This window comes from Perna viridis, chromosome 4 (assembly GCF_037379345.1).
Source record: "Perna viridis isolate PV_CMFRI_1.1 ecotype Kerala chromosome 4, ASM3737934v1, whole genome shotgun sequence".
Lineage (NCBI taxonomy): Eukaryota > Metazoa > Mollusca > Bivalvia > Mytilida > Mytilidae > Perna > Perna viridis.
Genome location: NC_142448.1, coordinates 8,716,770 through 8,741,834, shown reverse-complemented (window position 1 = coordinate 8,741,834; position 25,065 = coordinate 8,716,770). Strand labels below are relative to the sequence as shown.

The window sequence follows — 25,065 nt, the reverse complement described above, 5'->3', positions numbered from 1 at the left end:
CCTATCAATACAAATTTATACAAAAAGACGTTAAAAGGGAAACAATGAACATAAAAGACTAAAAAACAGGTAAAACTATTTAATGTTTTTTTTTATTCTTCAAACGAGTTTATTATACTGAACGACATAAATCAACACATACAGGATTCAACTTGTAGCCCAATGTCTAAGATATCTATCATGAGAAATACTAAATGTCATAAAAATAATATAGCAATAAATTCATTACCGTTTTTACCAATGTAGTCTGTGTTGCATTTGAAGGTTAAATTGGATGGCAGAGACGTTCATTTGAGGAATACCATCTTAAATATAAATAAAGGTGTTACATACATGTCCGTCCACGGATTAGCGCTGAAAAATGATGTTTATACAGCGAGTGTTGCTGCAACCAATTCTATGTACATTAGAAGTAGCCAAGTCTATACTAATATTACTGTTAACCAATCTTCACCTTCAGTTAAAGGTTAGTAGAAATGATACATTCAAAGATCAGTAATACATAAATATGTATGGTGTGAATAAAAATCAAGTACAGGTAATCATTTGGGCATTGGTCGCCGCTACCATTCGATACTCCATATTTATTTCTTTTAGATTTTGTTTCATATTCTGTATTCAAAGTTCATTCGGTATTATCTATCATGATAATTTCCATTTTCAATAATCGAACCTCTCATTCAAAATCTTTTAACTGTTCCCGATAGTATTGCTAAGGAAGAATAGACTTTTGGCAAAGATATATTTCCCTTATAAATTATAATGAAAAGCACAATAAGGCCATTCGTAAATCTTGTTTTCCTTTCATAAAGTTTTTTTGATGTACAAGGCCTAGATTTGTATGCAAATGTACCACCCTTACATTCACTATACAGCGAGCATTTCGTTGTTGATATGATAAAACAAAATCTAGTCAGAGGGTATGGGCAATGATTAACGGAGATGGCATGATGATTACCTCATATAAGAGCTAGTCTGTGCTGACTTGTTTATTCCAGTTATAAAGTTTACTGACATAAATCATTATTAATTTCTTAATTCTTTTCTAACGTTAATAATTTCTTTTAATTAAAGTGTGTTGTTACGAAGGTATTTCTTGAATGTATTTGTTCTCGTTTTATGTCAGTCTTAATAAAATGTAATTCTTCAGAAGGGTCATCGATGAAAATTACAAGAACAGGTGATGTCGTAAATGTTGACTGGCAGGACTGTTTTATACACACTGGACGTTTGGTTTATGAAGTATCGGTAGGAACATTTCTGGGCGGAGCTGATGTCGTACAGTGGCAGGAAACAACCAACCATTTTATTGATGTAACAGTAACTGAAAAACTGAAGACAAAATCTACTCTTAAATTTTATATCTATATAAGAGCTATCAGTGACAGTGGTTTGTTTTCTACTATGAATGATGACGTGTCTCTATAAACAAAATAAACTGCCCTCTCTGTGTGCGTGAAACTATATTTGTGACGCAAAAATTCAAAAGGACACAAGTCATTGTTAAAATGCACAACTTGAAAAATAACTTTTGTTGATTGTTGATTTTGATTATCCTTGATTTGGATTAAGGTATGTTTTGTGTGAAAATGACTCTTTTATACTTAAATTCTGATTTATATCGTTAATAGTTCATACTTTGTTTACGACGCAGTCGGTATAGTGTCGCTTTTTTTTTAACCTTTTGGCCTTAAAGACGCTCTTCCATGAAAACGCAAGTCACCTGATAGCAATTCCGTTTCCCAGTTGGCCACATACTGATGACTTAGTGCCGTTCGAAAAAAAACCCCAAAAAAAACTGCGTGCCATGTGTTATTTCCTGAATGAAATGTAGAAAATTACAAGTACAAAGAACACTTTACTGTGTCAGCTATCTTTTAAACGAGGGTGCTTGTTTTTACTTTCTTTTTTTTTTTTTATACATTTCAACCTTTAGTGACACATGTTGTCATGGTGTGCTGTCTTAAATTGTTTCTTATGTACATTATAGTACCTAACTTTTATTTTAAGTTTTTACAATTAATTTGAGTATTATTTTACCTCTCGAAACGAAGTCCATTTTGTGCACTTGTTGTTCAAAGAGTGATATTACATAATTTGTCAACTGAATTTATTTCTTCATACTTTGTGACAATGATTGATAGTGTTTGTTCTGTATTCTTTGTCGACCTAGTTTGACCAACTTACACTATAAGTGTTTGTTTGTATAACCATGCGTTTTCTACTCCCGAATAAATAAAATAGGGTTGTGTACCTTGGGTAAGTAAATTAGATATTTTAATGATATATATTATTTTGTTCAATGACTTTTTCATTACTTATATTTCTACTATTATAATCTACTTTAAATGTGTTTTATTGTTATTCCGTTTTTTAATACTTTTTCAAAAAGATTTTTGGAAAAAAAATGTTTTTGCATGATTTTCTCAAAAGCCTCTTACTATCCAGTTTGTACCTTCATTCAACAGTTTAAAATATCAACACGACTGCTCCATTTTTTTGCATATATTTTGAGGGGTTAGTATAAATGCTGATTTAGAACAAAAACAGTTGGGGAAAACATTTGCTAGATTCGATGAATAAATATAAATCGAATCATAGCTTTTTTAATATAGGAGTGGTCAAACAGTCAACAATATAGCGTCCATGTCTTTACGAAAATGACGTTATCAGTCATACACCTATTTCCTTGCCGAACAATTCGAACCTAAGACATATCAAACCATGACAATTCGGAGGGTGTATTAGGACTATTCATATTTTACACATGAGGCTTGTAAAGTTATCATGAATATAACAAGGCTGATAAAAAGGAAGATGGTTTGAATTTATGTTTCTTCGTATCTGGGAACGTATCAGGTTTCAATTGTATACTATTATGCTCGTATTAGACGAAAACTGGCATAAGACATATACTGGAATTTCATATTTTAATTCAGTAATGGTCTAAGACCCATTCTGTGCAACCATAAATCTTGAACTTAAAATGGAATTGTCACATGCTTGTGAATATCAGAGTAAGACCGCTTTATACATATCGCAATAGGCCACACGTCAGAGCTTAAATCGAAATCAATATAATCGAATGGATTTGGTGAATATGTCAGAGTTAACAACCCCACGGGGTGAAAAACTCAAAGCGGCCATTGTTAATGAGCAAAAACCAAATACAGACTAAGCATCGGAGTATGAATGAAGTAAAACTTATCAATATACATCAATATACATGACTGCCTGAACTGTTTTTATAGCAGCTAAGAAAGCATTGACCAAATGTACTTTTAAAGCAACCAGAACAGATTTGTAGAGAAAATTATTAGATGAGGTATTTCAAACTATGCCAAGAACAGGGTTTTAAAACTGCCGGTTTTACTGAATATACCAGTTACACATAGATATTTCCCTTACAGGCTTAAAGTAATGAACATATGTTTTGATACTCATGTGGTACTTGTGAACTGAATAGATATGTCTTGTTCATATGAGGTCAGATATTGTTTCTGCTTTGAGGTTCTTTGGTGTATGATCTACTTCAAAGCAACTGTTTTTCGAACAAGTCAGTAGGTGTTTTAGTGACACATTTATTTAATACACATGCAGAAGAATGGGTAATCATAGTTTCTTCTACACCTTCTACACATTTTTGTTCTCATTATTCAGAATTTCATACCAATACAGTGCACAGGAGATTTACTAGAGGTTGCAACAATTGACAAAAACTGTTTCTAAATGTTAAAATGTTTGCGTATTCCCTGTCAATTGATCATGAATAAAGTTTATCTGCTGCTACGTTTTATGTGTGCAAAACAACTCAAAATGAGATATCAAATAGCCCATTTTTACATAAAAGTAAAAATATCAAGGACAGAAAAGATAAATACAGATTTTTATTTTTAGTTAATGCATTATAGTTTCCATGGAACGAATACATTTTTCATCAAGAGTGCCATGGGAAAAAACTTTTTTGAATAATTTTCCGCATGAGACATTAACGTTATTTGCACCGGCTTCCTCCCGGCAATTAATATTGGGAGGGGTTCATCTAACTACAAGTCATTTATATGATTGAATACAGCAAGAAAACTTCTCCTTAGTCACTCAAGTGAATTTTATCAAACTTTAAAGAAAGGTTGGGAATCATAATTTATATAGGAATGAAGGAATATAGTTAGCCAATACTCGTCATTGTTAATGGGCTAAAACCAAATACAGACTAAGCATCGAAGTATGAATGAAGTAAAACTCATCAATATACATGACTGCCTGAACTGTTTTTATTTCAGCGGTATAGGTTTTACAGTACAAGAGAATTAATCATTATTTTGTGTTGGCTGTTGACTATACATAATCGTTTTTTAGAATATGGTAAAACACAAGTGTTTATTTTCGGGTGTTTGCAAAATAAAAGCTTGAAATCAAGTCTAGATATCCAAGTATAAAGATAAAATATCCTAAATTATGTGCAACAGTCGAATTCGATTTTGTCATAAAATGGTAAATTTTAATTACAAGAATGTGAAGAATTAAAAGGATAATTGGTATCTCAAATGGGAAGAAGTATTTATTTTGAAACTTAGGAATTATCAATTGCCTACATTGAATTATATGCAATTGTAATTGCCGCTTTGATGATATGGGTTCATGGGTGGACACGAAAACGAATATTCTTTCACTGCGATAACAGATAACAATGCCACAGCGTTTATTATCCAAAACTCTCGATCGAGATTTTTAGAAATTACCGAGACGCCTTACGAGGTGCTCTGCAAAATACAATTTTGTTGTGCATGCTGAGTTTCTTTGGTGTTTCATAAACATGAGATTTTTAAAGCTCGAAGATCTCTAGTTGACACGAGAGCCACAATAGTAAAAGGTATTCAGTGTAATTTCTGTTGTGTAAATTTGACCCGAAGTACAAACATATCTTACCCAAAAATTGTTGCGACTTATATTTTCAAAAAAGTTCTTAACGTCAGCTTTCGACTAATTTTTGACAAAGGTTCATATTAGGTGTCATTAAAAATGAAAATTGTCACGGAAAGTCACTCGCTATAATATCTCCGAACAAATTAATGTACATTTCACAACTGATCCATTACTCTCTTTGTAGAGGGAGAGAACTGTGACATTTTAGACCAACAATTCAAAATAAGAATAACGGAGCGGATATGCATTACTTCCGGATATAACCAATTCTTCTTTTCTTGTAAGTTTAAGAAATATTGTCATTCGATTGTTTCGAGATTGTCACTTTTGAAAATACACTAAATGTATTGCGATTGACAAATGAAAATTGAATACATTTTTACTCAAAATTTGGATTATCAGCTTTTCAAATAACACAAAAAGAACAGTTCCTATTAACTATAAATACTAAGCAACTAAATAAACTATTGAAATGAAAGGAAAACACAAATAACTTAGCTTTATTAGATTTGGAAGTGTGAAGAGTTTCTGGTGTAATCCTCGAACGAATCTTTATTTTCAATTATGGTGTACGGAACAGGTTTGTAATGTGTTGATAGATTATTTGCATGTGGTGTTTTTACTAGTACAAAACAAACTTCCTTTAAAACAGAGTCTTTAACTTGCTCTTAACGCCTCAATAGTCTTTTATTTTTCTGTTTGTCCTTTTCATCAACATGTCAAATGTCTGTTGTCTTTTTTGATTTGATATTGTATTCGGGCAGTTTAGTTTTAATGTTCCTTCCGAATAAAGCTGTAGTTGGGGCTACACCTGTGGTGCCATCTGGAGTCGATCGATAACTTTTTAAGACTTTGTGCATTCCCGTTTCTAGCTTTTATCTTCAGTACGAGCTGCTTTAACAGTCTTGCTAATGGTGCGCACAGACCTCTAGGCCTCTCCGTACACATTTGCTCTTGGCCAAAGCAGAACGATTTTCCTGTGGCGTAATCCTAAATAATATGAGAATTTTCAAATTCTTGGATCTGAAACGGTGGTCCAATATCGGACTTAAGCTCTTCTGGAATTCCAAAATAGCGCAAAACATGTTACCTAACTTCCGAATAACTGTTTTCGAACTAGTAGACATCGCAATTTCAACTACTGGGAATGTCAAATAGTCATCGGTTAGAACTGATATATACTCTCCTGTCAGTAGCGGTTCATAGAAATCAGCCGAAAGTCCATGATTTATCTGGGAGCTTTGTCATTTTTTTGCGACGGTTCGGTATTGTTAACGAGTATGATGGCTTGACATTCCGTGCGATTCGATTAAAAATTTCAACAATATTATTTATACCAAAATACATTTTTTCTCTCAGAAGTTGTTTGGTTTTTACCAGTCCTTGAGAAATGTTTACTACCTTTTGTGTAAGCGGTGGCGGTATGACAATACGACAGTTGTAGGGTGAAGCACTATCTTTAGTCGGGACGATAGTTAGACTGTCATTGATACAAACGAATGATTCTAATTCTGACCTGTTTTGTAGTCCTTTCCAATTTCCCACGAATAACAATGTATCCTCTGTTGTCGCGTTTGCTATTTCAGACATCGACATGGCTTTTGGAATAAAATTTTTGTCACAAAAGTTTGACATTCTTCTGCCTTATTTTCATGACGAAAACTTGTCTGGCTATTGCTTCCACAAGGGTGTCATGACATATAATCAGTTTGATTGTTCGAACCTTGTTGGTACTTCACAGTGAAACTGTACGCTTGTAGTCCAACGTTCTTTGCGTGCTGGTGGCTTTTTGTTGTTAAAGATGACCTCAAAGGGCTTGTGATCAGTGATCAAAGTAAAGTTAAATCCAAATAGAATCAAATGATAATGTTCGCATCCCCATGAAATGGCCAGTGGTTTCTTTTCAGTATGTGAATATCTCTTCTTCAAATCGGATAACGCACGGCTTGCATACAATAGAATTTTGCTTTCCTGGACAAGAATTGCCCCTAAACAAACTGGGTATTAACGATAAATTCTGTATGTTATGATAGATGGAATTAGGTCATTACACTGTCAGTCAACTTTGTCTTCAGTGTTTCAAACGCTTTCGTTTCGTTGTTTCGTTAAGCTGTGATTCCATCCTTCGAAAATACATATCTGAAGAATTTCACTTTGTCTCGATTAAATTCGCACTTTTTTATTAAGTGTTATGTGTCGTTCTCGAAGGCACTGAAACACTTTTTGGAGTCGTTCATTGTGTTCTTGTTGATTTGTTCCATACACGAAAATATCGTCGCTTATACTTGGATATCCCCTTGATAATCCGGTGGTTAAAATGTCATTCGTCCGATCTAGTTACCGAGCTGGCCAGACGACACTAATGTTATTTATATAAATAAAATTCAAAAATTACTTTCCACCTCTGTACATTATGTCATATTCTTGTTTTTTTGTTTAATTATTAAACCAGTTAATGAAAATCAGTTGTCAAATATCAACCATTTTTTTCATTATGTTTTTCTTTAAAAAAATTGTTTTAAGATGAGGTAAGAAATGTTTTAATTTGTCAAATCTTTGGACAATGTTTTATCTGCCTTTCCATAGTTTTTTTTCCTTTGAAACATGGCGTATTTTGGTCATGTGATTGTTTTGGAAGCTTTTCAAATGGCAGGCGATAAATCAATATCGAATGATTGGTTCCATGTGTATTTTCTTCATTTCTGAAAGGGATGAAATAATATGGCATATCAAAATTTGGGAATAGTTGGACATATTCTATGTTGAGACTAAAACTTAAAAATTACATGGAAAGCCGGCAATAAAACCGTTGTTAGTGTGTTGATGAAACAAGCAGGTTTCAGTGTCGACAAGCTTCTGACCTCTGACCCAAGGATGTGCAATCAGTTCCGTACAAAAAAGGAGATATTAATAATACATCGGAACAGTAATACATCGGAAAAAAGGTTTGAGCAGTATGTATCTTATAACCCTTATAAAGATTCTCGGATAATCATCTGAAATTTCTCCGCAGCTGATGAAATGTCCTATATCAGTCTTTTATAACGTCTTAAACCTACATGTGCCCAGATGTAGTTCTAGATGTAGTGGTATCTAGGGTTTAAGTCTAGCTTACTTAATACTTTTGCTGTATTTTACGCCACTATGATGTCATTTTTAGTAGGTGTTAAGTGTTGTTCACTTTTGACGGCTTCATTAGACAAGCGCATATCGACGCATATTCGGATTTTTTCTGGATTTTTAGGTTTTGGTGCAATCTCTTTAGGAAAAACCCATGGAGTGGGGCCAACAACTTTTTCGATGATGTCTAAATCCTCCAAACGCTTTAATGCATCCTCAACTTTCTATCTAACGTGAAAGGTGATTCTGCGGTGAGGATGTGCTACCGGTGTACCATCCTCGTCAATGTGTATTTCGGCTTGATTTTCCCTATGCAATGAAAACGATCATCATACTCTTAATTGATATCATCTACTTCAACTACTATCAACAACTCTTATAGTCGGAAACTTGTACAGGTCAGCTGCAGTAGAGTAACTGAGGAAAGAACCATAAATTCCTTTCATTACATAGACAGTCGCTTAAGTGCATGTCTTGTAGATAGTGAAATTGATCTTAGTGTCAAATGTTCCAAAGAGGTTAATAGTATTTCCTGATTTATAAAGAAATATCTTGGCTTTACTTGCAGATTTGACAAAGTTCTTTCATCCATAGTGTTTACCGTTGCACACGTGTCAATTACTATTTCGAAATCTGCATTGTATTTTTTGTTATTTTAGCTTTTGGTTGTTTATAATTTGGTTGTTTTGTAATGCCAATCAAATCCTCATCATCAGAGCTTGAGTAATTTTCATGTTACTGTTCGTGTGATTGTGCCTTCATAGCATGTATTTTTGTGCCTGAATTGCAAACAAAGTGGTTTTGCTTTTAGCAATTGTTACAAGTCTTGACTTTGGCTGCGCATAATCCCCTAGAGTGAGGGAAATTACCTCCTTAATTATAAATTCTTTTTTCTTTCATTTCTACCTTGATTGTCTTGTCTGTGATTTCTAAGGTTGCTCCTATAATTTACTAGCCCGCTAGGTGGTCCACGATCTCTCGAAAATTTTAGTTTACTTTTGTGATGGACAGCATGGACGGTTTCATCTTTTTCAATATTTACGGTTTGTTGTTCGCTAATTTCAAACGATCGTGCTAAAGATAGTAGTTCATCAAGAGTCATTTGCTCTTCCCGGATGGCCCTACGCCGAAGCCTTCATAATGTGCAAAATTGTATGATATGCGATTTTTATTTCATCATTTGCTTGCACTGTCTAAATGTGTAAATGTCAAACACCTTATTACATTTTGGAATAAATTAAGCATTCAATGCATCGAATGCTTGTTTGTATACACCGGGATCACAATCTTCATCATAGGGAGCAATGGTCAAGGTCGAGAAAAATCTTGCACCTTATCTCCGGCATAGTGCAATATATATATATATGTATATATATGGCTTTTTGTCTGGGTTTGTCTTTAATGTCATTGCTATGGGTAAATTATCTGATCAGTTCTTCCATGGGTTACACTGGCGTGTTACATGCTGGGGTTGTCAGGCTATGTAACGGTTATCGCAAGTTAAAGTATCCTGCTGTTGTACTCGATAGCAGTAGGAACCTTTGCGCGCCGCCACAGGAGGCTAAATTGCCCGACCCTAACCATCCCTCCCTTTTTCTAGTGGCAATCAAAATTGTCGATCCTATTATCCATGTGTCCCATCCCTTTTTCATTTCATTATCATCATTTCATGTTCATTCTATTATCTATTTCATGTTCATCTCCTGAATGTAGCTGAAATATTGCTGCTCGGACGTTAAACCCCAACAATCAATCAATCAATCAATCAGTCAATCAACCAACCAACCAACCAATCAACCAATCAATCAATCAACCAACCAACCAACCAACCAACAAATCAATCAATCAATCAATCAATCAATCAATCAATCAATCAATTTTTCCACCGTGCTAATGTCGAACCTTCTCAATTGAAGTTGAGAAGGGTGGAAAAGATGCTTTTGTCAATGTTTATTTTCGTTGTACGTGATTATCTTTTGTTTAGTTATTTATACACTCTATGTAGTAGAACGGGTGTTTAGGCGATTCTACACATATTTCTTGTTGCGTTAGTTGCTGGTTCTTCGTCGCTAGTGTGATATATGTTGGCCTTCTTTGCAAAATAACACATTTCATTCAGTTGATATATTTATTCTCTCCAGTAGGGGATCAATACAACACAAAACAAATAATGGAATGGACATGAATAACTTTCAGATAAAAAGTCAAAATATATTCAGACTATGTTGTAGTCATCAGCAAAAATTTTTGCGACAAGATAGCCAATGGACAGGTCAAAATCAACATTTATAGCACTTTAAAAGTTAATCGGTATTAAATGTATGACAATTTTTAAAGAATCTTGCACGGAAAAGACACTTTTTACGTTCATAATAAAACTGTTGTTGTCTCTACAGCTAAAGCACGAACATAAATAATCTTTATCCTTTAACTTAATAAATAAGGAAGTTTACAATATTTAGACAGTTAAGAGCATGTGTATCATTTTATTCAATACAATAGTTATGATAGCATTTTTAAAAAAAAAAATACCTTAAATTATATGGACTTTAAATTCTGAAGTGAATACTTCATATTTCTCTTATTTTACGCACTTGCGTTGTGAAGAAGATCAATACCTGTGTTCGAAAAATAGGGAACTATATTATATCAAAGAATCTAGATATAGTAACATCGACTATCACCACAATTTGATTGGTCAAATCTTTAATAGTAGCTCTTTAACGTGGAGTTACTTTTATGTTGATATATCCTATTACCAAAAAATATAACAACGTTACAGCTACATGTGTAACCGATGATCTTGCTTACTTTAAAAACATTATTTTAAAAAATATGGAACTCTTTCTTCAGGTAATACCACAGTTAAAGTAAGAAGGGAAAACGTTTCGACGCTGCACATACCTATCATTGAGTAGTATCGACTGTTAGATACACATTTTCAGAAAAAATGGCATGAAAGTAGATTTCATAATAATCAATATTGTCTATATAGTACTGGCATATCAGGTGTGCAACCCCTGTCTGATGGTAACATTGGTGAAGAAATGTATTAAACTATTAAATGAAAGGTGCTTACTCCCATTTGAGAATATCAAGATCCACCAAAGATAGATATCATAAATAATGTAAACTTTCCAGTTTCACTTTGTTGTGTACCCGTCAATAGACATATTTACACTTTTTGGTCAGCTAAATGCTCCGAATGACTGCAACTTCCGCTCTGAATGACCTTATTGACGTAAAAAGAGTAATCAGTTCTGAATTATGACGTCAAATGTTTTGCGGGAACCTGTGTGATTTTGTGTAATCAGACATTTTAAGTGTCACGCAACTCGCGTGATACTCACACAAATTTTATCTGTTTCCTATTTGTTTGTTTCCTTCGTTCGTTCGTTCGTTTGGGCCTTCGTTGATTTCCGGAAACGATAATATCATTCTTCATCAATATTCGTAATGTGAAATCGTTCTTGTGTTTCCGTAAACGATCAGAGCGTTCGTCAGTTCGTTCGGAATCATTCGGAATCGTCCGGTAATTTCCATAAACGATTCAGGTCAGCGTTCGTTCTTTTCTGTAAACGAACGAACGAACGAACGATTGACGCAAACGAACGAACAATCACACGAACAAACGAACGAACGGAAAACGATTAGCAAACGAACGGAAAACGAATAAACGAACGAAACATTTGTTAAGTTATACGAATCAAGATCTGTATCACCACAATAAATACATGTATCACTATGTTATTTTATATTTTACCACCACAAACATATATTCTCATATCACCACACTACACACATGTATCACCATGCTATTTGATATTACCACCACAAACATGTTTCATATCACCACACTAAATACATGTATCACCATGTTATTTGATATTTTACCACCACAAACATATGTTCTCAACTCACCATACTAAATACATGTATCACCATGCTATTTGATATTTTACCACCTCAAATATATGTGCTCATATCACCACACTAAACACATGTATCACCATGTTATTTGATATTTTACCATGACAAACATATGTTCTCATATCACCACACTAAATACATGTATCACCATGTTATTTGATATTTTACCACCACAAACATATGTTCTCATATCACCACACTAAATACATGTATCACCATGTTATTTGATATTTTACCACCACAAACATATGTTCTCATATCACCACACTAAGTACATGTATCACCATGTTATTTGATATTTTACCACCACAAACATATGTTCTCATATCACCACACTAAGTACATGTATCACCATGTTATTTGATATTTTACCATGACAAACATATGTTCTCATATCACCACACTAAATACATGTATCACCATGGTATTTGATATGTTACCACGACAAACATGTTCTCATATCACCACACTAAATACATGTATCACCATGCTATTTGATATTACCACCACAAACATATGTTCTCATATCACCACACTAAATACATGTATCACCATGTTATTTGATATTTTACCACCACAAACATATGTTCTCATATCATTACACTAAATACATGTATCACCATGTTATTTGATAATTTACCATGACAAACATATGGTCTCATATCACTACACTAAATACTAAATACATGTATCACCATGCTATTTGATATTTTACCACCACAAACACATGTTTTCCAATCACCATACTACACATGTATCACCATGCTATTTGTTTCCACACTTCACACAGGACATCACCCCACTTCATAAGTGTTTCACCATATGTTTTTTACAACAAAATTATTATTGTTTGTTTGTCGCCACATTTTCTACTTATGTCACCATTCAGATTATTCTTTAACACCAAAATATACATGTTTATGCATATCAGAAATTAATTACATTAATGATAATTTGATATAAGCTTACTACATGTTCTCATTGTTGTGTGTTTAGTCAATCTTTATTTGCCAAAGAATAATTGATGTGATAATTATCATTTTTTTAGATACAGAATCTTCAATACTGATTTTACTTTATACTGTAGCTATGGAAATGAACAAGAAGAAGGTCAGTAAATTTTTTTTTCCAATTGGTAGATGATTTAAGTAACTGTGCATGTAAATGCCAAAACAATTGAGTTGAAATTATTTTTCAATATCTTATAAGACAAAATGTAAGAATATAACTAATGGAATATACTTTAACTATTTTGCAACTAATGGACTATCTTTTATCAATCAAATTTCAAGGTCAAGATTAGATTGATTTTATTGTGAAAAGCTATACACATACCCATTAAGAATTAATGACTTTTAAGTAAATTATAAACTATGTAATTTTGATATAAAAATGTGATAATGATACATCTTAATGTTTTTTGGTTGAAAAGGCCAAGTTGTCAGATTTCAAGTCTCCCTACAGTACAGTGGATGAGATTGGATTGGATTACTCCAAGCTGCACGGTAAAGAAAAGAGAAAATTGAATGTCGACTCACATAGTGCTTTTAAGCCAAAGACAAGAAGAGTAGAAGAAAATTCCCATGAGAATTCCACCAGCAGCCATTTTAATGTAATTTTATCTCCCTCATATTTCTTTTGTAAATAAGGTAACAAGATTACTGAGTGTGTATGACGTAAAAAGAGAAGGCTAAATCAAATAAAATTGCACACATACATATGGTTGTGCAATGGTACTGATATGAAACAGGCATTTTAAAAGAGATCATACATTAACCAATTTTTTTTCATGCCAAATCAAAAAAAGATATGATTGAAACTTATTTCAATTCTTGACTGCTACATCTTTACTTTGTTTATAATTTCTGATGAATCAATTAATTGACTGGCCTTTTTTAAGGTTGAGAAAAAAATGTAATCGATTGATATCAGTTATGTATAAAATAAAAACTTTTTTATTTTTTACCATACACAACAAAGCTATATCAAATAAATGACATGAGTTTAAAGCAATTTGTTTAAATGAATATGATAACTTGATCTAAATTCCTTTTTTAGATTGAGCCTTCTTCAAGTGGAGTTCAAACCTCTGTTTATCAGTCTAAAGCAGATGCTTTTGAGACGTATAAAAGTGGTGTTCTTGGTATACCTGGATATATGGTTGTAACTAGCAAAAAAGACATCTTTGTTGTTCTTGACTTTGATTCAGATAAGAAAATTCTACAGGTATGTATTATAAGAGTTGTGCTCTCACTATGCTATGATTATTGTATTATCATCGTTATGTATTTATTTTTTCATCATCAGTAGCTAAGTTGATTTATCTGATACACATTTGTTATCTGCAATCCATGGAAATCGATAATAATACAGACTGACAAGAAAAAAAATTGTTTCAATTTTATCCTATGAATACATGTTGATACACATGCAATATGTTTGATTTAAAATTGAAGAACTACTACTAATATTTTACTACATACATGTACATGTACATGTACATCAAAAGAATGATTGCAGTTATCAGGTATGGGAACACTTTATAAATCAAAAGTTAATTGTTTTTTAACCCCACAAACGGGGTTTTGTGGTATATTGGAATCACCCTGTCTGTCCATCTGGCCACATATCTTGTAGGTGCAACTTTGCCTGATCGGCTTGATAGATTTTGATGAATCTAATATAAACGAAGTTCATCATATGTAGATCTGCATGAAGGATTCACATGACATCAGAAGTCTCGGTATACAACGAAAGCAGATTTGATAATTCAGGCACCTATTAGCCTCTCATTAAATTGAAATAATTACAGTGTGTCAATATTTCATTTAAATTCCGTTATGTCATTGGTCGAGACATGTATCATGTGATTTGGTTACCTGTTTTCATATCACATGAAAAAAGTGACTATTTTCACGCGCGTGGCATCCACGTGATAGTAACAATATTACTACACGCTTAATTTAGAATTAAAATTTCTCATTAAAAACTTGTTAATAAACTATTTGACTCATTTAAATATGTAATTATAAGTATTAAATGCAGTTTTTGCAAGTTTTGTAAGACTTGGCACATTTTTAGCAAGAAGCGCTTCCGCGCTTCATGCAAAATGTGTTTCGTCACTGTCTTTCATATCGCTTGAAACTTACAAAATCTGCATTTAATTCTATAGTGAATTTTTTTTTACTAATTCTAATTAATTTTTACTTCTTTGTTTATTTCCAGAAAAGGCCACAGATTGTGATGCGGACTTCTCATGGTTTCTCATGTACGTGCAATGATATCAGGAGGAATTATTTGGATAATATGTCAGGAGATATCAAAGAAGGTATATTCATCATAACATTTTATTGTATAGAACAAACCTTATTAAAAGGATACAGATTCTATTAGATTGTAAATAAATTGATTTTATGTTAAATGTTCAAATAGCTGAGCCACCAGTTAGATACCCATATTCTAACTTGATTCAGGGTTGACAAAGTATTATGCAAACTTTAAAAAATATTTTCCTGGCATTGTTTTGCTCAATATTTGTTTTTTTTTCAAATTAAGAACATTTATGGTTCATACAATTCTTTAGAGCAACTTAGACAGTAATGCTAAAAAAAAATTTTGTTGACCAGAAGTTGACATCATTGCAATATGGTGAGGAGTATCTATTGAAAAAATGGAGGAATGTGTCCATAGGACACAGATGCCCTTACTGTCCAAATGGGAAGTAGGGGCCCAACAGATCTGAAAAGGATGCACAGTTTGTATTAATGAAATGTCGTATCCAGTCTCAAACCATTGTTATGTATGGTTTTTCAGATAAGCTGCACAGAAATTTTCAATTCATGGAAACTTTCATATTGGCCCGGCCCTAAATAGGAAGTAGGTGTCTGAAAGTCACATTTACAGAACGATCGTACAAAAGTTCAAATCATTATCATGTACTGTTTCTAAGAAAAGCTTAAAGGAAATTTGTTTGGACTGACATACAGACGGATCGATAGGGGTAAAACTTAAAGGGGCATTATCTAAGATAATCATCATTTTTGTTTACATGCGAAACACGTTAATTAGATGAATACAGTACTAAAATGAACACCTGAGTAGCGTTTGTTACATAATTATGAATAACAAGTGGATAATTACCACTCAAATCGTCAGAATTTTATTATCATCCTATTGATGAAGGTCAGCAAATTAGTTTCCGTATGTGGCGTCGAAGATTGCCGAATCGCATTTGACCTGATAATGACCCATTCAAAAGTAAACAAAAAATGGATTCGGAGATAAGCACGTGTATTGAATTCATGGAGACTTTCTTCTGTTTACCTACTAATTATTCCAATTTAATTGAAAAGGCTAGAGAGCTTATTAAAATGAATATATACCATCCGTTCATTGTGTTGGAATGTTTGTTTTCAGAAGTTAAACCGTGCATATGCTCAGTCGACAGGGTTCACACTAAGGTCGTGTGCATACGGAAATAAACGGGAATTTATCAGTTTAAATTAAAGGCTTGCAAGCCAATAATGTTTACATGTGTTATGTTGCTGATTTAATATTATTCCAACGATATTTATTTTACAGTTTGGTGTTTATAGCAATACAGTCATGTATATTTTAACTTTGCAGATTAATTTTATACAAAAAATATTTTTTTCAAAATCTTAGATAGAGCCGCTTTAATGTCTCCCCCAACAAGTCGTCACAAGGGCATAATAATTACATTATAAAGGCAACCTGTAGTTAACTTGTAATGAATCAGGTTATTTTATTTCTATCTTTGATTGTTAGTATTTAAACGTAGATATTCTTAATTTTCAGATATTGATGAAATGTTCCCTCCCTGTTTCCACATAATGATTATTAAACATGTGTACTACAACATTTTGATGGGCACAGAAGTTGATGAAGATATTCTAGGTAATTTATATCAACTAAGAATTTAAGTACTGTAGTTTCATGTATTTTTGTTAGTACTAATATTTGTGGCTTGATAAGAGAGGATCACTTTGTTGATTCTTGAATGTATGGTTCTGCAGTCAATAGCATACAGACTGAGAGTAATGTCAAATTTCCTTTTTCGTGGATCAGTGACACCCAGAAAAAACCACAAAAATTGATACCCTACAAAATATAATGAAACCACAGTATATGTAAAGATACAATTGCTGTGAAGTATGTAAAAGAATCCATACTTATTCTTGTTTATGGGGATTTATAACATTAAATATATAGTTTATTTAAAAGGGACAGAGAAAATAATTATTTAATGTTGTTAGTAATCAAACACCATATAATATAAATTTGTAAAAATAAGATTTTGATATCATACTTCTAATTCTTCTACTACACATGTACTATTTGGAATGGTTAATAGTCCATGGTGATTGGGTTACAGTCCATGGTGATTGGTTTATAGTCCATGGTGATTGGTTTATAGTCCATGGTGATTGGTTTATTGTCCATGGTGATTGGGTTATAGTCCATGGTGTTTGGGTTATAGTCCATGGTGATTGGTTTATTGTCCATGGTGATTGGGTTATGGTCCATGGTGATTGGTTTATAGTCCATGGTGATTGGTTTATTTTCCATGGTAATTGGTTTATTGTCCATGGTGATTGGTTTATAGTCCATGGTGTTTGGGTTATAGTCAATGGTGATTGGGTTACAGTCCATGGTGATTGGTTTATAGTCCATGGTGATTGCGTTATAGTCCTTGATGATGATAGTTTATAATCAATTGTGATTGATTTTAGTCAATGATTATCATTGAATTCATTCGTAACATTCATTATATTTTATTTCATTATTTCTTAGATATTGACCATGTTTACAGTAAGAGTAGAATGGAAGAATCAGATTTAAATGTAAGTACAGCATGTAAAAACATAGTATTCATCAAATTTGAGTTAGAAAATTTCCTTATGTTTAATAATGTTTTTTATGCCCCGTCAAGAAATAGAAAGGGCATATAATGTTCTGGTCTGTTTGTCCATCCTTCCGTCTGTCTCTCCATCCATCTGTTTGTCCATCCCAGATCAGGTTCAGGATCAAGTATCTTATCATCAAGAAACCCCATGCACATATGCATCATAATAGCATAAAACAAAAATCATCACATTTGCTTGCCTCGACAACTTCATGGTTTATTGATAAAAAAGGGGGGTTGTTGTACTTAGGTTTACCTACAGGTTGAAGGTACATTTGTTTTGTAGTTTTTCCATGATGGGAGTATCTGATTGTCATGAATCTTTATACACATATGCATAAGGGTATGAATAAAAAAAATCACCATAAAAAAAATGACGGCCTCATTAATGTTGTGGATGAATGATCATATAAAAAAGGGATGGTATTACTCAAGTTTACCTATAGTTTAGTTATTCTAACATTTTGTAAGATGGGGCATCATGTTTCCTAAACATATTCCTGATTTTAATGATTCTTTTCAAATTTTATTTAGAAATAGAAATGGATTGCTAGATGTTTTATCCTTATTGTCTTAAGTATAATCAACATTATTTGGTAATTATTGACATTGCTGCAAGGCAAAACTTTTGTTGGAAAGCTTAAGTGATATCTGAAGATGTGGAATACTAGTGGCAGCAAAAGGCAGGATACAAATAGTGGTTATGAAACCTGTGCTAACAATAAAGAGTCGAATATGTTTTATATTTTAATGAAAAATGAAAACTTTAAATCACATTTATATTTTAGCTTATCAATGTTAACTCATATTTCAGATGAGTGATATTTGTGAAATTCCCTTCCTCGACGACCATTATGTTGTTGATTGCAATTCGAACATTTCTGTTGTTAAAATTTTGTTTGGGCAGATGACTTGTTGTTTTTGTAAATCCAAAGACTGCATCCACACAAATCATGTAGACAACCTTCTTAGAAAATATGAGGACTTGGAATTACCAGAAATTGTTGACAGCATAGTTGGAAAATTGGAAAAATACCAAAAAAGAAACCCTAGTATCTTGAAATGTCTATCAACAAAAAAGACACCATTCATCCTCACCAGGGCCATGACTGATAAAATAAAGACTCCTTTTATTCAAAATTCTTGTCTTGTTGATGGATCTTACCAGTTGTTTGACCATCAACAAAGGTGTGTAGAGTGTGGCAGTGGATTACCTGAAGAGTTCATCAAGGAACCAGTGTCCAAACTGTTAACCAGATATGACTGCCTTGATGTGCAAAGTAGGTAACTTTTTTTACATATTGTAATACATGTATTCTTGAAATTTAGAACAAAGGATGAGGGTCAATAAGCCCCATTATTGGCCCCAAACCTTTGCTTAAAATTACTTTTCTGATTAGTTGGTGTTTAAATAAATATTTACATTGCTAGATAGCTACTCTTACATATATAACATCATTTTGTCAGTATAAGATTAAGGTTTTACAAATATGACGCCATAAAACTGCTTTATGACGTCAAAATATGCAAATTTTCGTCTAAATCAAAGATTTTTATAACAATTTTCTTACTTTTAACAATGGCCGCATCGAAACAACAGGAAAATATTTGAAGGCATAAAAGATATTATAATAATAAAACTTTCTGCAAACTATTTTTCTGTTGTTCACATGCGGCCACTTTCGTTTTGAATGAAAACCATATGAAATTTTTAGATTTTTAAGAAAAATCAGCACATTTCACATTAAAAGCGCAATTTCAACATGTGTTTTTTATGGAACTCATATAATTTAGATGTTTATGAATTCAAATAATTGAAAGACATTGATAGAAATAATATTTCAGAAAAAAATAGGGTTGTATGACATAGTCTTAATTTTGGGCCAAATTCACCTCTTATTGACACTCATCCTTTATTACTAGGTTGACTACATGACTTTTTCTTTGAATTTCAAAATATTTTATTTTCTGCAAATATGTCAAAAAGACACCACCCACATTCTCCTTTTCTGGATTAACCTTCATCAGATACGCTAGAGGCCTAAAATGTGGAAGACCAGTTAGACTTTCATAATATCTAATTACATCCATAGCCAAAAATAGTGAAATGAATCAGAACCTCAACAGATATTAGCCAAATGTACAAGATAAGTGATTCAACAGAATTTTGAATGTTGGAAAGCTGTAAACAGGATCTTTCCAACACACTTTCCAAAACTCATAAATAAATAATCGCATACAACTCAAGCACGAGAGTCAAAGGCTTTGATAATATTTAAAAAGGAAAGAATATTGAATGTGCCTGCTATATCTGCCTGTGTAGATTAGTTTGAACTTTAAAACACCCTTATTTGTAAAATATTTTTTAAAGAGATAGTTAGGAAAATTCTGCTATTAGAGAACAGTTCCTGATATTACAGGATAACTGACAAAAAATGATGATTGTCTAAATGGGGTGAGGGAATATGTGACATTTATTTTTAAGGTTTTATTTTCAGCTTTTTCACGGAAATGCACAGAGCCCTCTTGTGGGAAAACATCTTATTATGACGGCAGTAGTGACTGCATTCTGAATATGGGGATTTATCTGGTCCATTATGAGGTTCTTCGGGATTTCATGTTTCAGTATCTACTTTCTGGGTAATTATTTTATTTAAAGGACTAGATAAACTCTTTGTATATTTTACAGCATTTACAATAAACTGTCAGGTTACCTTACACCTCTTACAAGGGATAATACCCTATTCAAATTGTCAATTTAATTTTAAAATAGGTTCATTTAAATTGATCAACTGTTTTCTCCAAAGGTTGCTTCAGAAATGGCCTTTTATGCATTCAGAGTGGACACTTGTTCAGGTGAATTTTAGGCAATACCCATATAGCCTAATCATAGTATAACAAAAAATCTATTTTAATTGCCTTCATCAATGTCAATAATGCAAAGTAACAATTTATCTCAATTTCCATCCAGAGAGGCACATAGTCTGAGTACAATCACCATCTAAGTCTATCCCATTCATTCTGTTAAACATTGTTAAAGATAAGGATGTTTTAAAATGCAGCTAACAGCTGAATGAATGACCATGACAAATCCTCAGTACATCAAAGTATTAGACATTACATGTCTATAATCCAGGTAGAGGCACATACTAGTATATATCAAATCATCGATTGATAACGAATTGTAAATTCCTGTGAGCTAGCATATTAAGTACTTATTTTATTTGTTTTTCAGATGTACCATGTTCAGATTTTATAAAGTTTGGGAGAATCACCAAAGGGATGGAGGAAATCAAGAGTTTAGCAAGTTGTTTCCATATAACTTCTTTCGGCAGTCTTGGTATAGCTACATGGGTCTTTTGGATATTGATTTCAAGGCCGACTTCATTTGCAACCATCCATCATGTGGAACTTCTCCTAAGATGTTGGTCATGGACGGAACAAGCCTTGGATTTCAAAAACAGTTTTTAAGTCATGAAAATATCAGTGATGAAAACAATGCAGAAAGGCTTCATGGAAGGTTTATAATTCTTACCATTACCATTCTTACATCAAAGGTGCATTAGCTGTCAGTACACAAAGCCTTACTTTTTAAAATACCCACTGAAAGGAAAATAAAGTACAGTCAAACCTGCTCTAAAGGTCACCTCTTTTCAGCGAAAACCTGTCTTATCAGGTCACTTAAATTTTTCCCTTTGTAACTATATCTTTGTATTTTGAACCTGTATTCAAAGGTCACCTGTCTTATAAGGTCAGTTTTTCTTCGGCCCAAGGGTGACCTTTATATACAGGTTTGACTGTATTGTTACAAATTGAAATACTTAGCAAATGTTTAGTAAGTAAGTAGAAAACATTTTTGCTTATATTCTTTGGGATGAATGCACTTCTTGAAAAAAAAACGACAATTTTTTTTTTAATTGTGACAGGGAATGCACTTTCAATCTTCTTAAATCAATTGAACATCTTTACGTTTTCATCAATGCCTTTTCCTTTCTTCTAAAATGAAGACACCTGTATTGAAAAAGTTTGGGTATACTGTTTTACCCTTATTATTGTTTGTCCATATGTCCATATGTCTGTTCGCCTGTAAAAACCTTTCTGTCAAAGTTTTTTCAGCAACCACTTGCAGCCGATAACTGATATTTTGCATATTGCTTTATCCTATAATTTTCTATGGTGTATAGCAATCTCATGCCTGTATTTTAACGACTTAGTTTCTGCTGAATATTTTGGATATGAAAGACTTATTTTATAAACAGGGGTATCAGTAGTGAGCATTAACTCGCAGATTTACCTTGTTTTCTAAATGTCCAGAGGGGTCTTTCAATGGTGATGCTAGGATCTGTTCGAATCATATGTATTTTATTTTATCCTAGGGCCAATGGGAGGATGGCAAGCAGCGTCGGTGGGCTACTTTAAAGGCTGCTAGATTTTTAAATGCTGCTGCTTTGTGTGAGTTGTGTCACATACACTTATTCTACATCTATTATTATCTATTTATTTTTCAGTAAGCACCAAGACAGAATTTTTATAAGGCATAAGCCTTTAAGAGATATAGTCTACAGATTTTCCAAGCAGAAAGCAAAATTTACAACTGAGGAGTTTCATCAGATGAAGAAACTAGCATCACAGCATGCCCCAGCCTTGAATGATTTCTTTGATTATTTACAGAAAACAGGTTTGGTATTAAAGGATATTTGACATGAGACTTAGAATAACTTTATTCCAATATGTTGTGGAAAAAGACATTACATTGCATTCCACTTAATCAACCCTTTATGTCAAGTTTAACCAATCCAAGTGTAGACACATGCACCTAGGGGAAGAAACTCGTACAGAATGGGAAATTCTACAATTCTAAAAGTCATTACAGAGAAAGACCCAAGAATTATAATTGACAAAAAGTTAAATTTTCAAGAAGATATTGATAAGGAAGTTGATAAGGCAAATCAAAAACTAGGTTTAATCAACAGGTCATTCAAATACTTTGACACAGTTATGTTCCTCCAACTGTTCAAAAGCCGAATTAGACAATATAACCCCCCCTAGACATGTTTAAAACCCCATTTGAAAAATTCTGGCTATGGGTATGGTTTTCTAGGTTGTGTCCTAAAGCTTGATAAAGATATTTATCAAAATAAATTTATGACATGTTTTTTATAGGCTGTACTCATGAATGTCCTGAGGAATATGCGGACTTAATCAGGATGATTGCCTGTAATTCTCCAGTTTGTGCAGCATTTCCATTGCAATATTTGAACATGGTGGAAGATGTTTTAAGGGACTCAAAATTCATCCAAAATGGAAATTTGATGAAACAGTTGCAATTGAAAATGCCTGTTTTATTTGATTTGCTATGTAGGCTGCGACATGTGCCCTCTTTTCTGAAAGTTATATTGGAAAGGATATGCAACATAACAAGGAAATCTTTTACTGGCTCATCTGGACATGTCACCTCTGGTAGCGTTAAAGAAGATTCCTTGGCATTCTTTCCAAACTTGCCAAAGTTATGTCAAAGAGGAGAGTATGTGATGGACAAAACAAGAGGGGAAAAGGTCTGCACTATATATTTTGTAAAAAACTATTTATGAATTATCGATAAATTATTGATTTGCTAGTTTAATCAAAAGCACAGTGCTTGAATGCACATTAGGTGGGATGGAAAGTCCCCTTTTCTGGGGCTATTTTGCGTTGGTTGATATGCATGTGTATGGGAAAGCCCCTTTTCAAGGGCTGTTATTGATCAGCTTATTGTAAATGGACAGCGTTAACTTTGATTTGTCGGACTTTATTCAACCATCTGATTGATAAGCAAGCTTGCTTTTTGAAGTAAGAGAGTTGAATGATTTAATTAAATTATTCATTTTTTTAAACGTTTCTCTGAGAAGCAAACTTTTAGATGCTTTCATGAACTTAGTTAAACTTTATCTTGATGTTCCATCTAAAAACTTTTTGGAACAAGTAAATTTCTAATTTTGGAAACAAAAAGCTTGTCAATTGGAACCTTTCACATTTTGAAAGTAACGTTTTATTTTTGCACAGGACAGTAGAAGTTATTATTTTATTTTATTTTTTAATAGTTAAAACATGATTTATTGTATTAATCTATTAAAGGTATATACCATCTGAGTGTTATTATGAATCATTCATTTCTTGGGTATTTGTTATATAGATTTGCTCTGTATAAGTTATATTTCTATACAATTAAATAGGAAATATTGAATCAAATGTTGAATCAAAATCATAGTTTAGAATTTTAGATAGGAATAAAATTATTTTGTATAAATAAACTTTGACCCTGCCTTTTTTATTGGTTATTTTCAATCTATATTTGAAGGTCTATACAAAACAAAGACTTAAGATCCTCATACCCTTGAGACACCTTCCCGACTTAACCCTTTGTTTTGCTTATAAAGAAGAAATAAATCCACTTGTAAATGACTTTAACACTGTAGTTTTCACTATGGAGATCATTATGCAGACTGTGGTGATTGTTGTGCAGTGAGCGATGCATTCTGTGAGAATGGAGCAAGTTGTTTTGTGACAGCAGCTGATTTTAGTCCAAATTATTTGGTAGCTATGCCTGTGTAAAATGATACTTCCCATTTTCATTTGCTTTAAGAAGTTGTGGATGGACTATTAGCACATTCAAGGTTAACACAATTTAATATCACAGCAACTACACAATTTATATGAAGGTGATTTGGTATGATTGTCCATGAGACAGCAACCCACCAAAATTAGACAAAAAACTTCTACAGGTCACACATTTTGGCTTTCAACAATGGATCATGATACATACCACAAAGGAAGCTGTAAAAGGCCCCAAAAATACAAAATGTATCAATATTCATGAAATACAACCATTGACCTAATGTATTGAAATAATGCAAAACTAATAACAAGAAACAAATAAACAACAACAACCACAAACCCCTTAGTGACCGCTCAACCCTCCCCTAACCAGGGACACTGGTGTGACAACACAACAATAAGACAAACTATAAAAATCAGTTGAAATGGGTTTAACTCTTGAGATCAACAGAAAACAAATACAATAACAATAAACACGGTACAACAAGAAGTACATGACAGACCTCGAAAGAGTACTCGCAGTTCCTGTCTGCTAATTTAAAACCCGAAAACAACTAATAAGAAGTTTT

At 32.9% G+C, this 25,065-nt stretch overlaps 2 protein-coding genes across 2 annotated transcripts in view; both read left to right on the top strand.

Annotated features, from left to right (window-relative positions):
- LOC148618744 (uncharacterized) overlaps positions 1-1,713 on the top strand; it is a 34,921-nt gene extending 33,208 nt beyond the window's left edge. The window contains exons 44-45 of the mRNA XM_088577927.1: positions 265-466; positions 1,151-1,713. Of these exons, the coding sequence (XP_088434053.1) occupies positions 265-466; positions 1,151-1,428 (480 nt within the window). The 3' untranslated portion in view covers positions 1,429-1,713. The remainder of the gene's footprint in view (positions 1-264; positions 467-1,150) is intronic.
- Positions 1,714-10,681: 8,968 nt separating this feature from the next.
- LOC148618743 (uncharacterized) lies at positions 10,682-24,031 on the top strand. The gene is made up of 12 exons (XM_088577923.1): positions 10,682-10,899; positions 13,025-13,086; positions 13,409-13,588; positions 14,035-14,202; positions 15,202-15,304; positions 16,795-16,893; positions 17,791-17,840; positions 18,717-19,182; positions 20,401-20,542; positions 21,138-21,422; positions 22,411-22,580; positions 23,066-24,031. The coding sequence occupies exons 2-12, from the start codon at positions 13,066-13,068 to the stop codon at positions 23,491-23,493; spliced, it is 2,112 nt and encodes a 703-aa protein (XP_088434049.1). The 5' UTR covers positions 10,682-10,899; positions 13,025-13,065; the 3' UTR covers positions 23,494-24,031.
- Positions 24,032-25,065: the final 1,034 nt, after the last annotated feature.

Excerpts from the sequence above, each read along its gene's own strand:
- LOC148618743 (XM_088577923.1), top strand. The coding sequence starts at position 13,066 with ATGGAAATGAACAAGAAGAAG. Across the intron at positions 20,543-21,137 it reads TTTCAGTATCTACTTTCTGG|ATGTACCATGTTCAGATTTT; the intron begins GTAATTATTTTA and ends TTTGTTTTTCAG. Across the intron at positions 22,581-23,065 it reads TGATTATTTACAGAAAACAG|GCTGTACTCATGAATGTCCT; the intron begins GTTTGGTATTAA and ends TGTTTTTTATAG.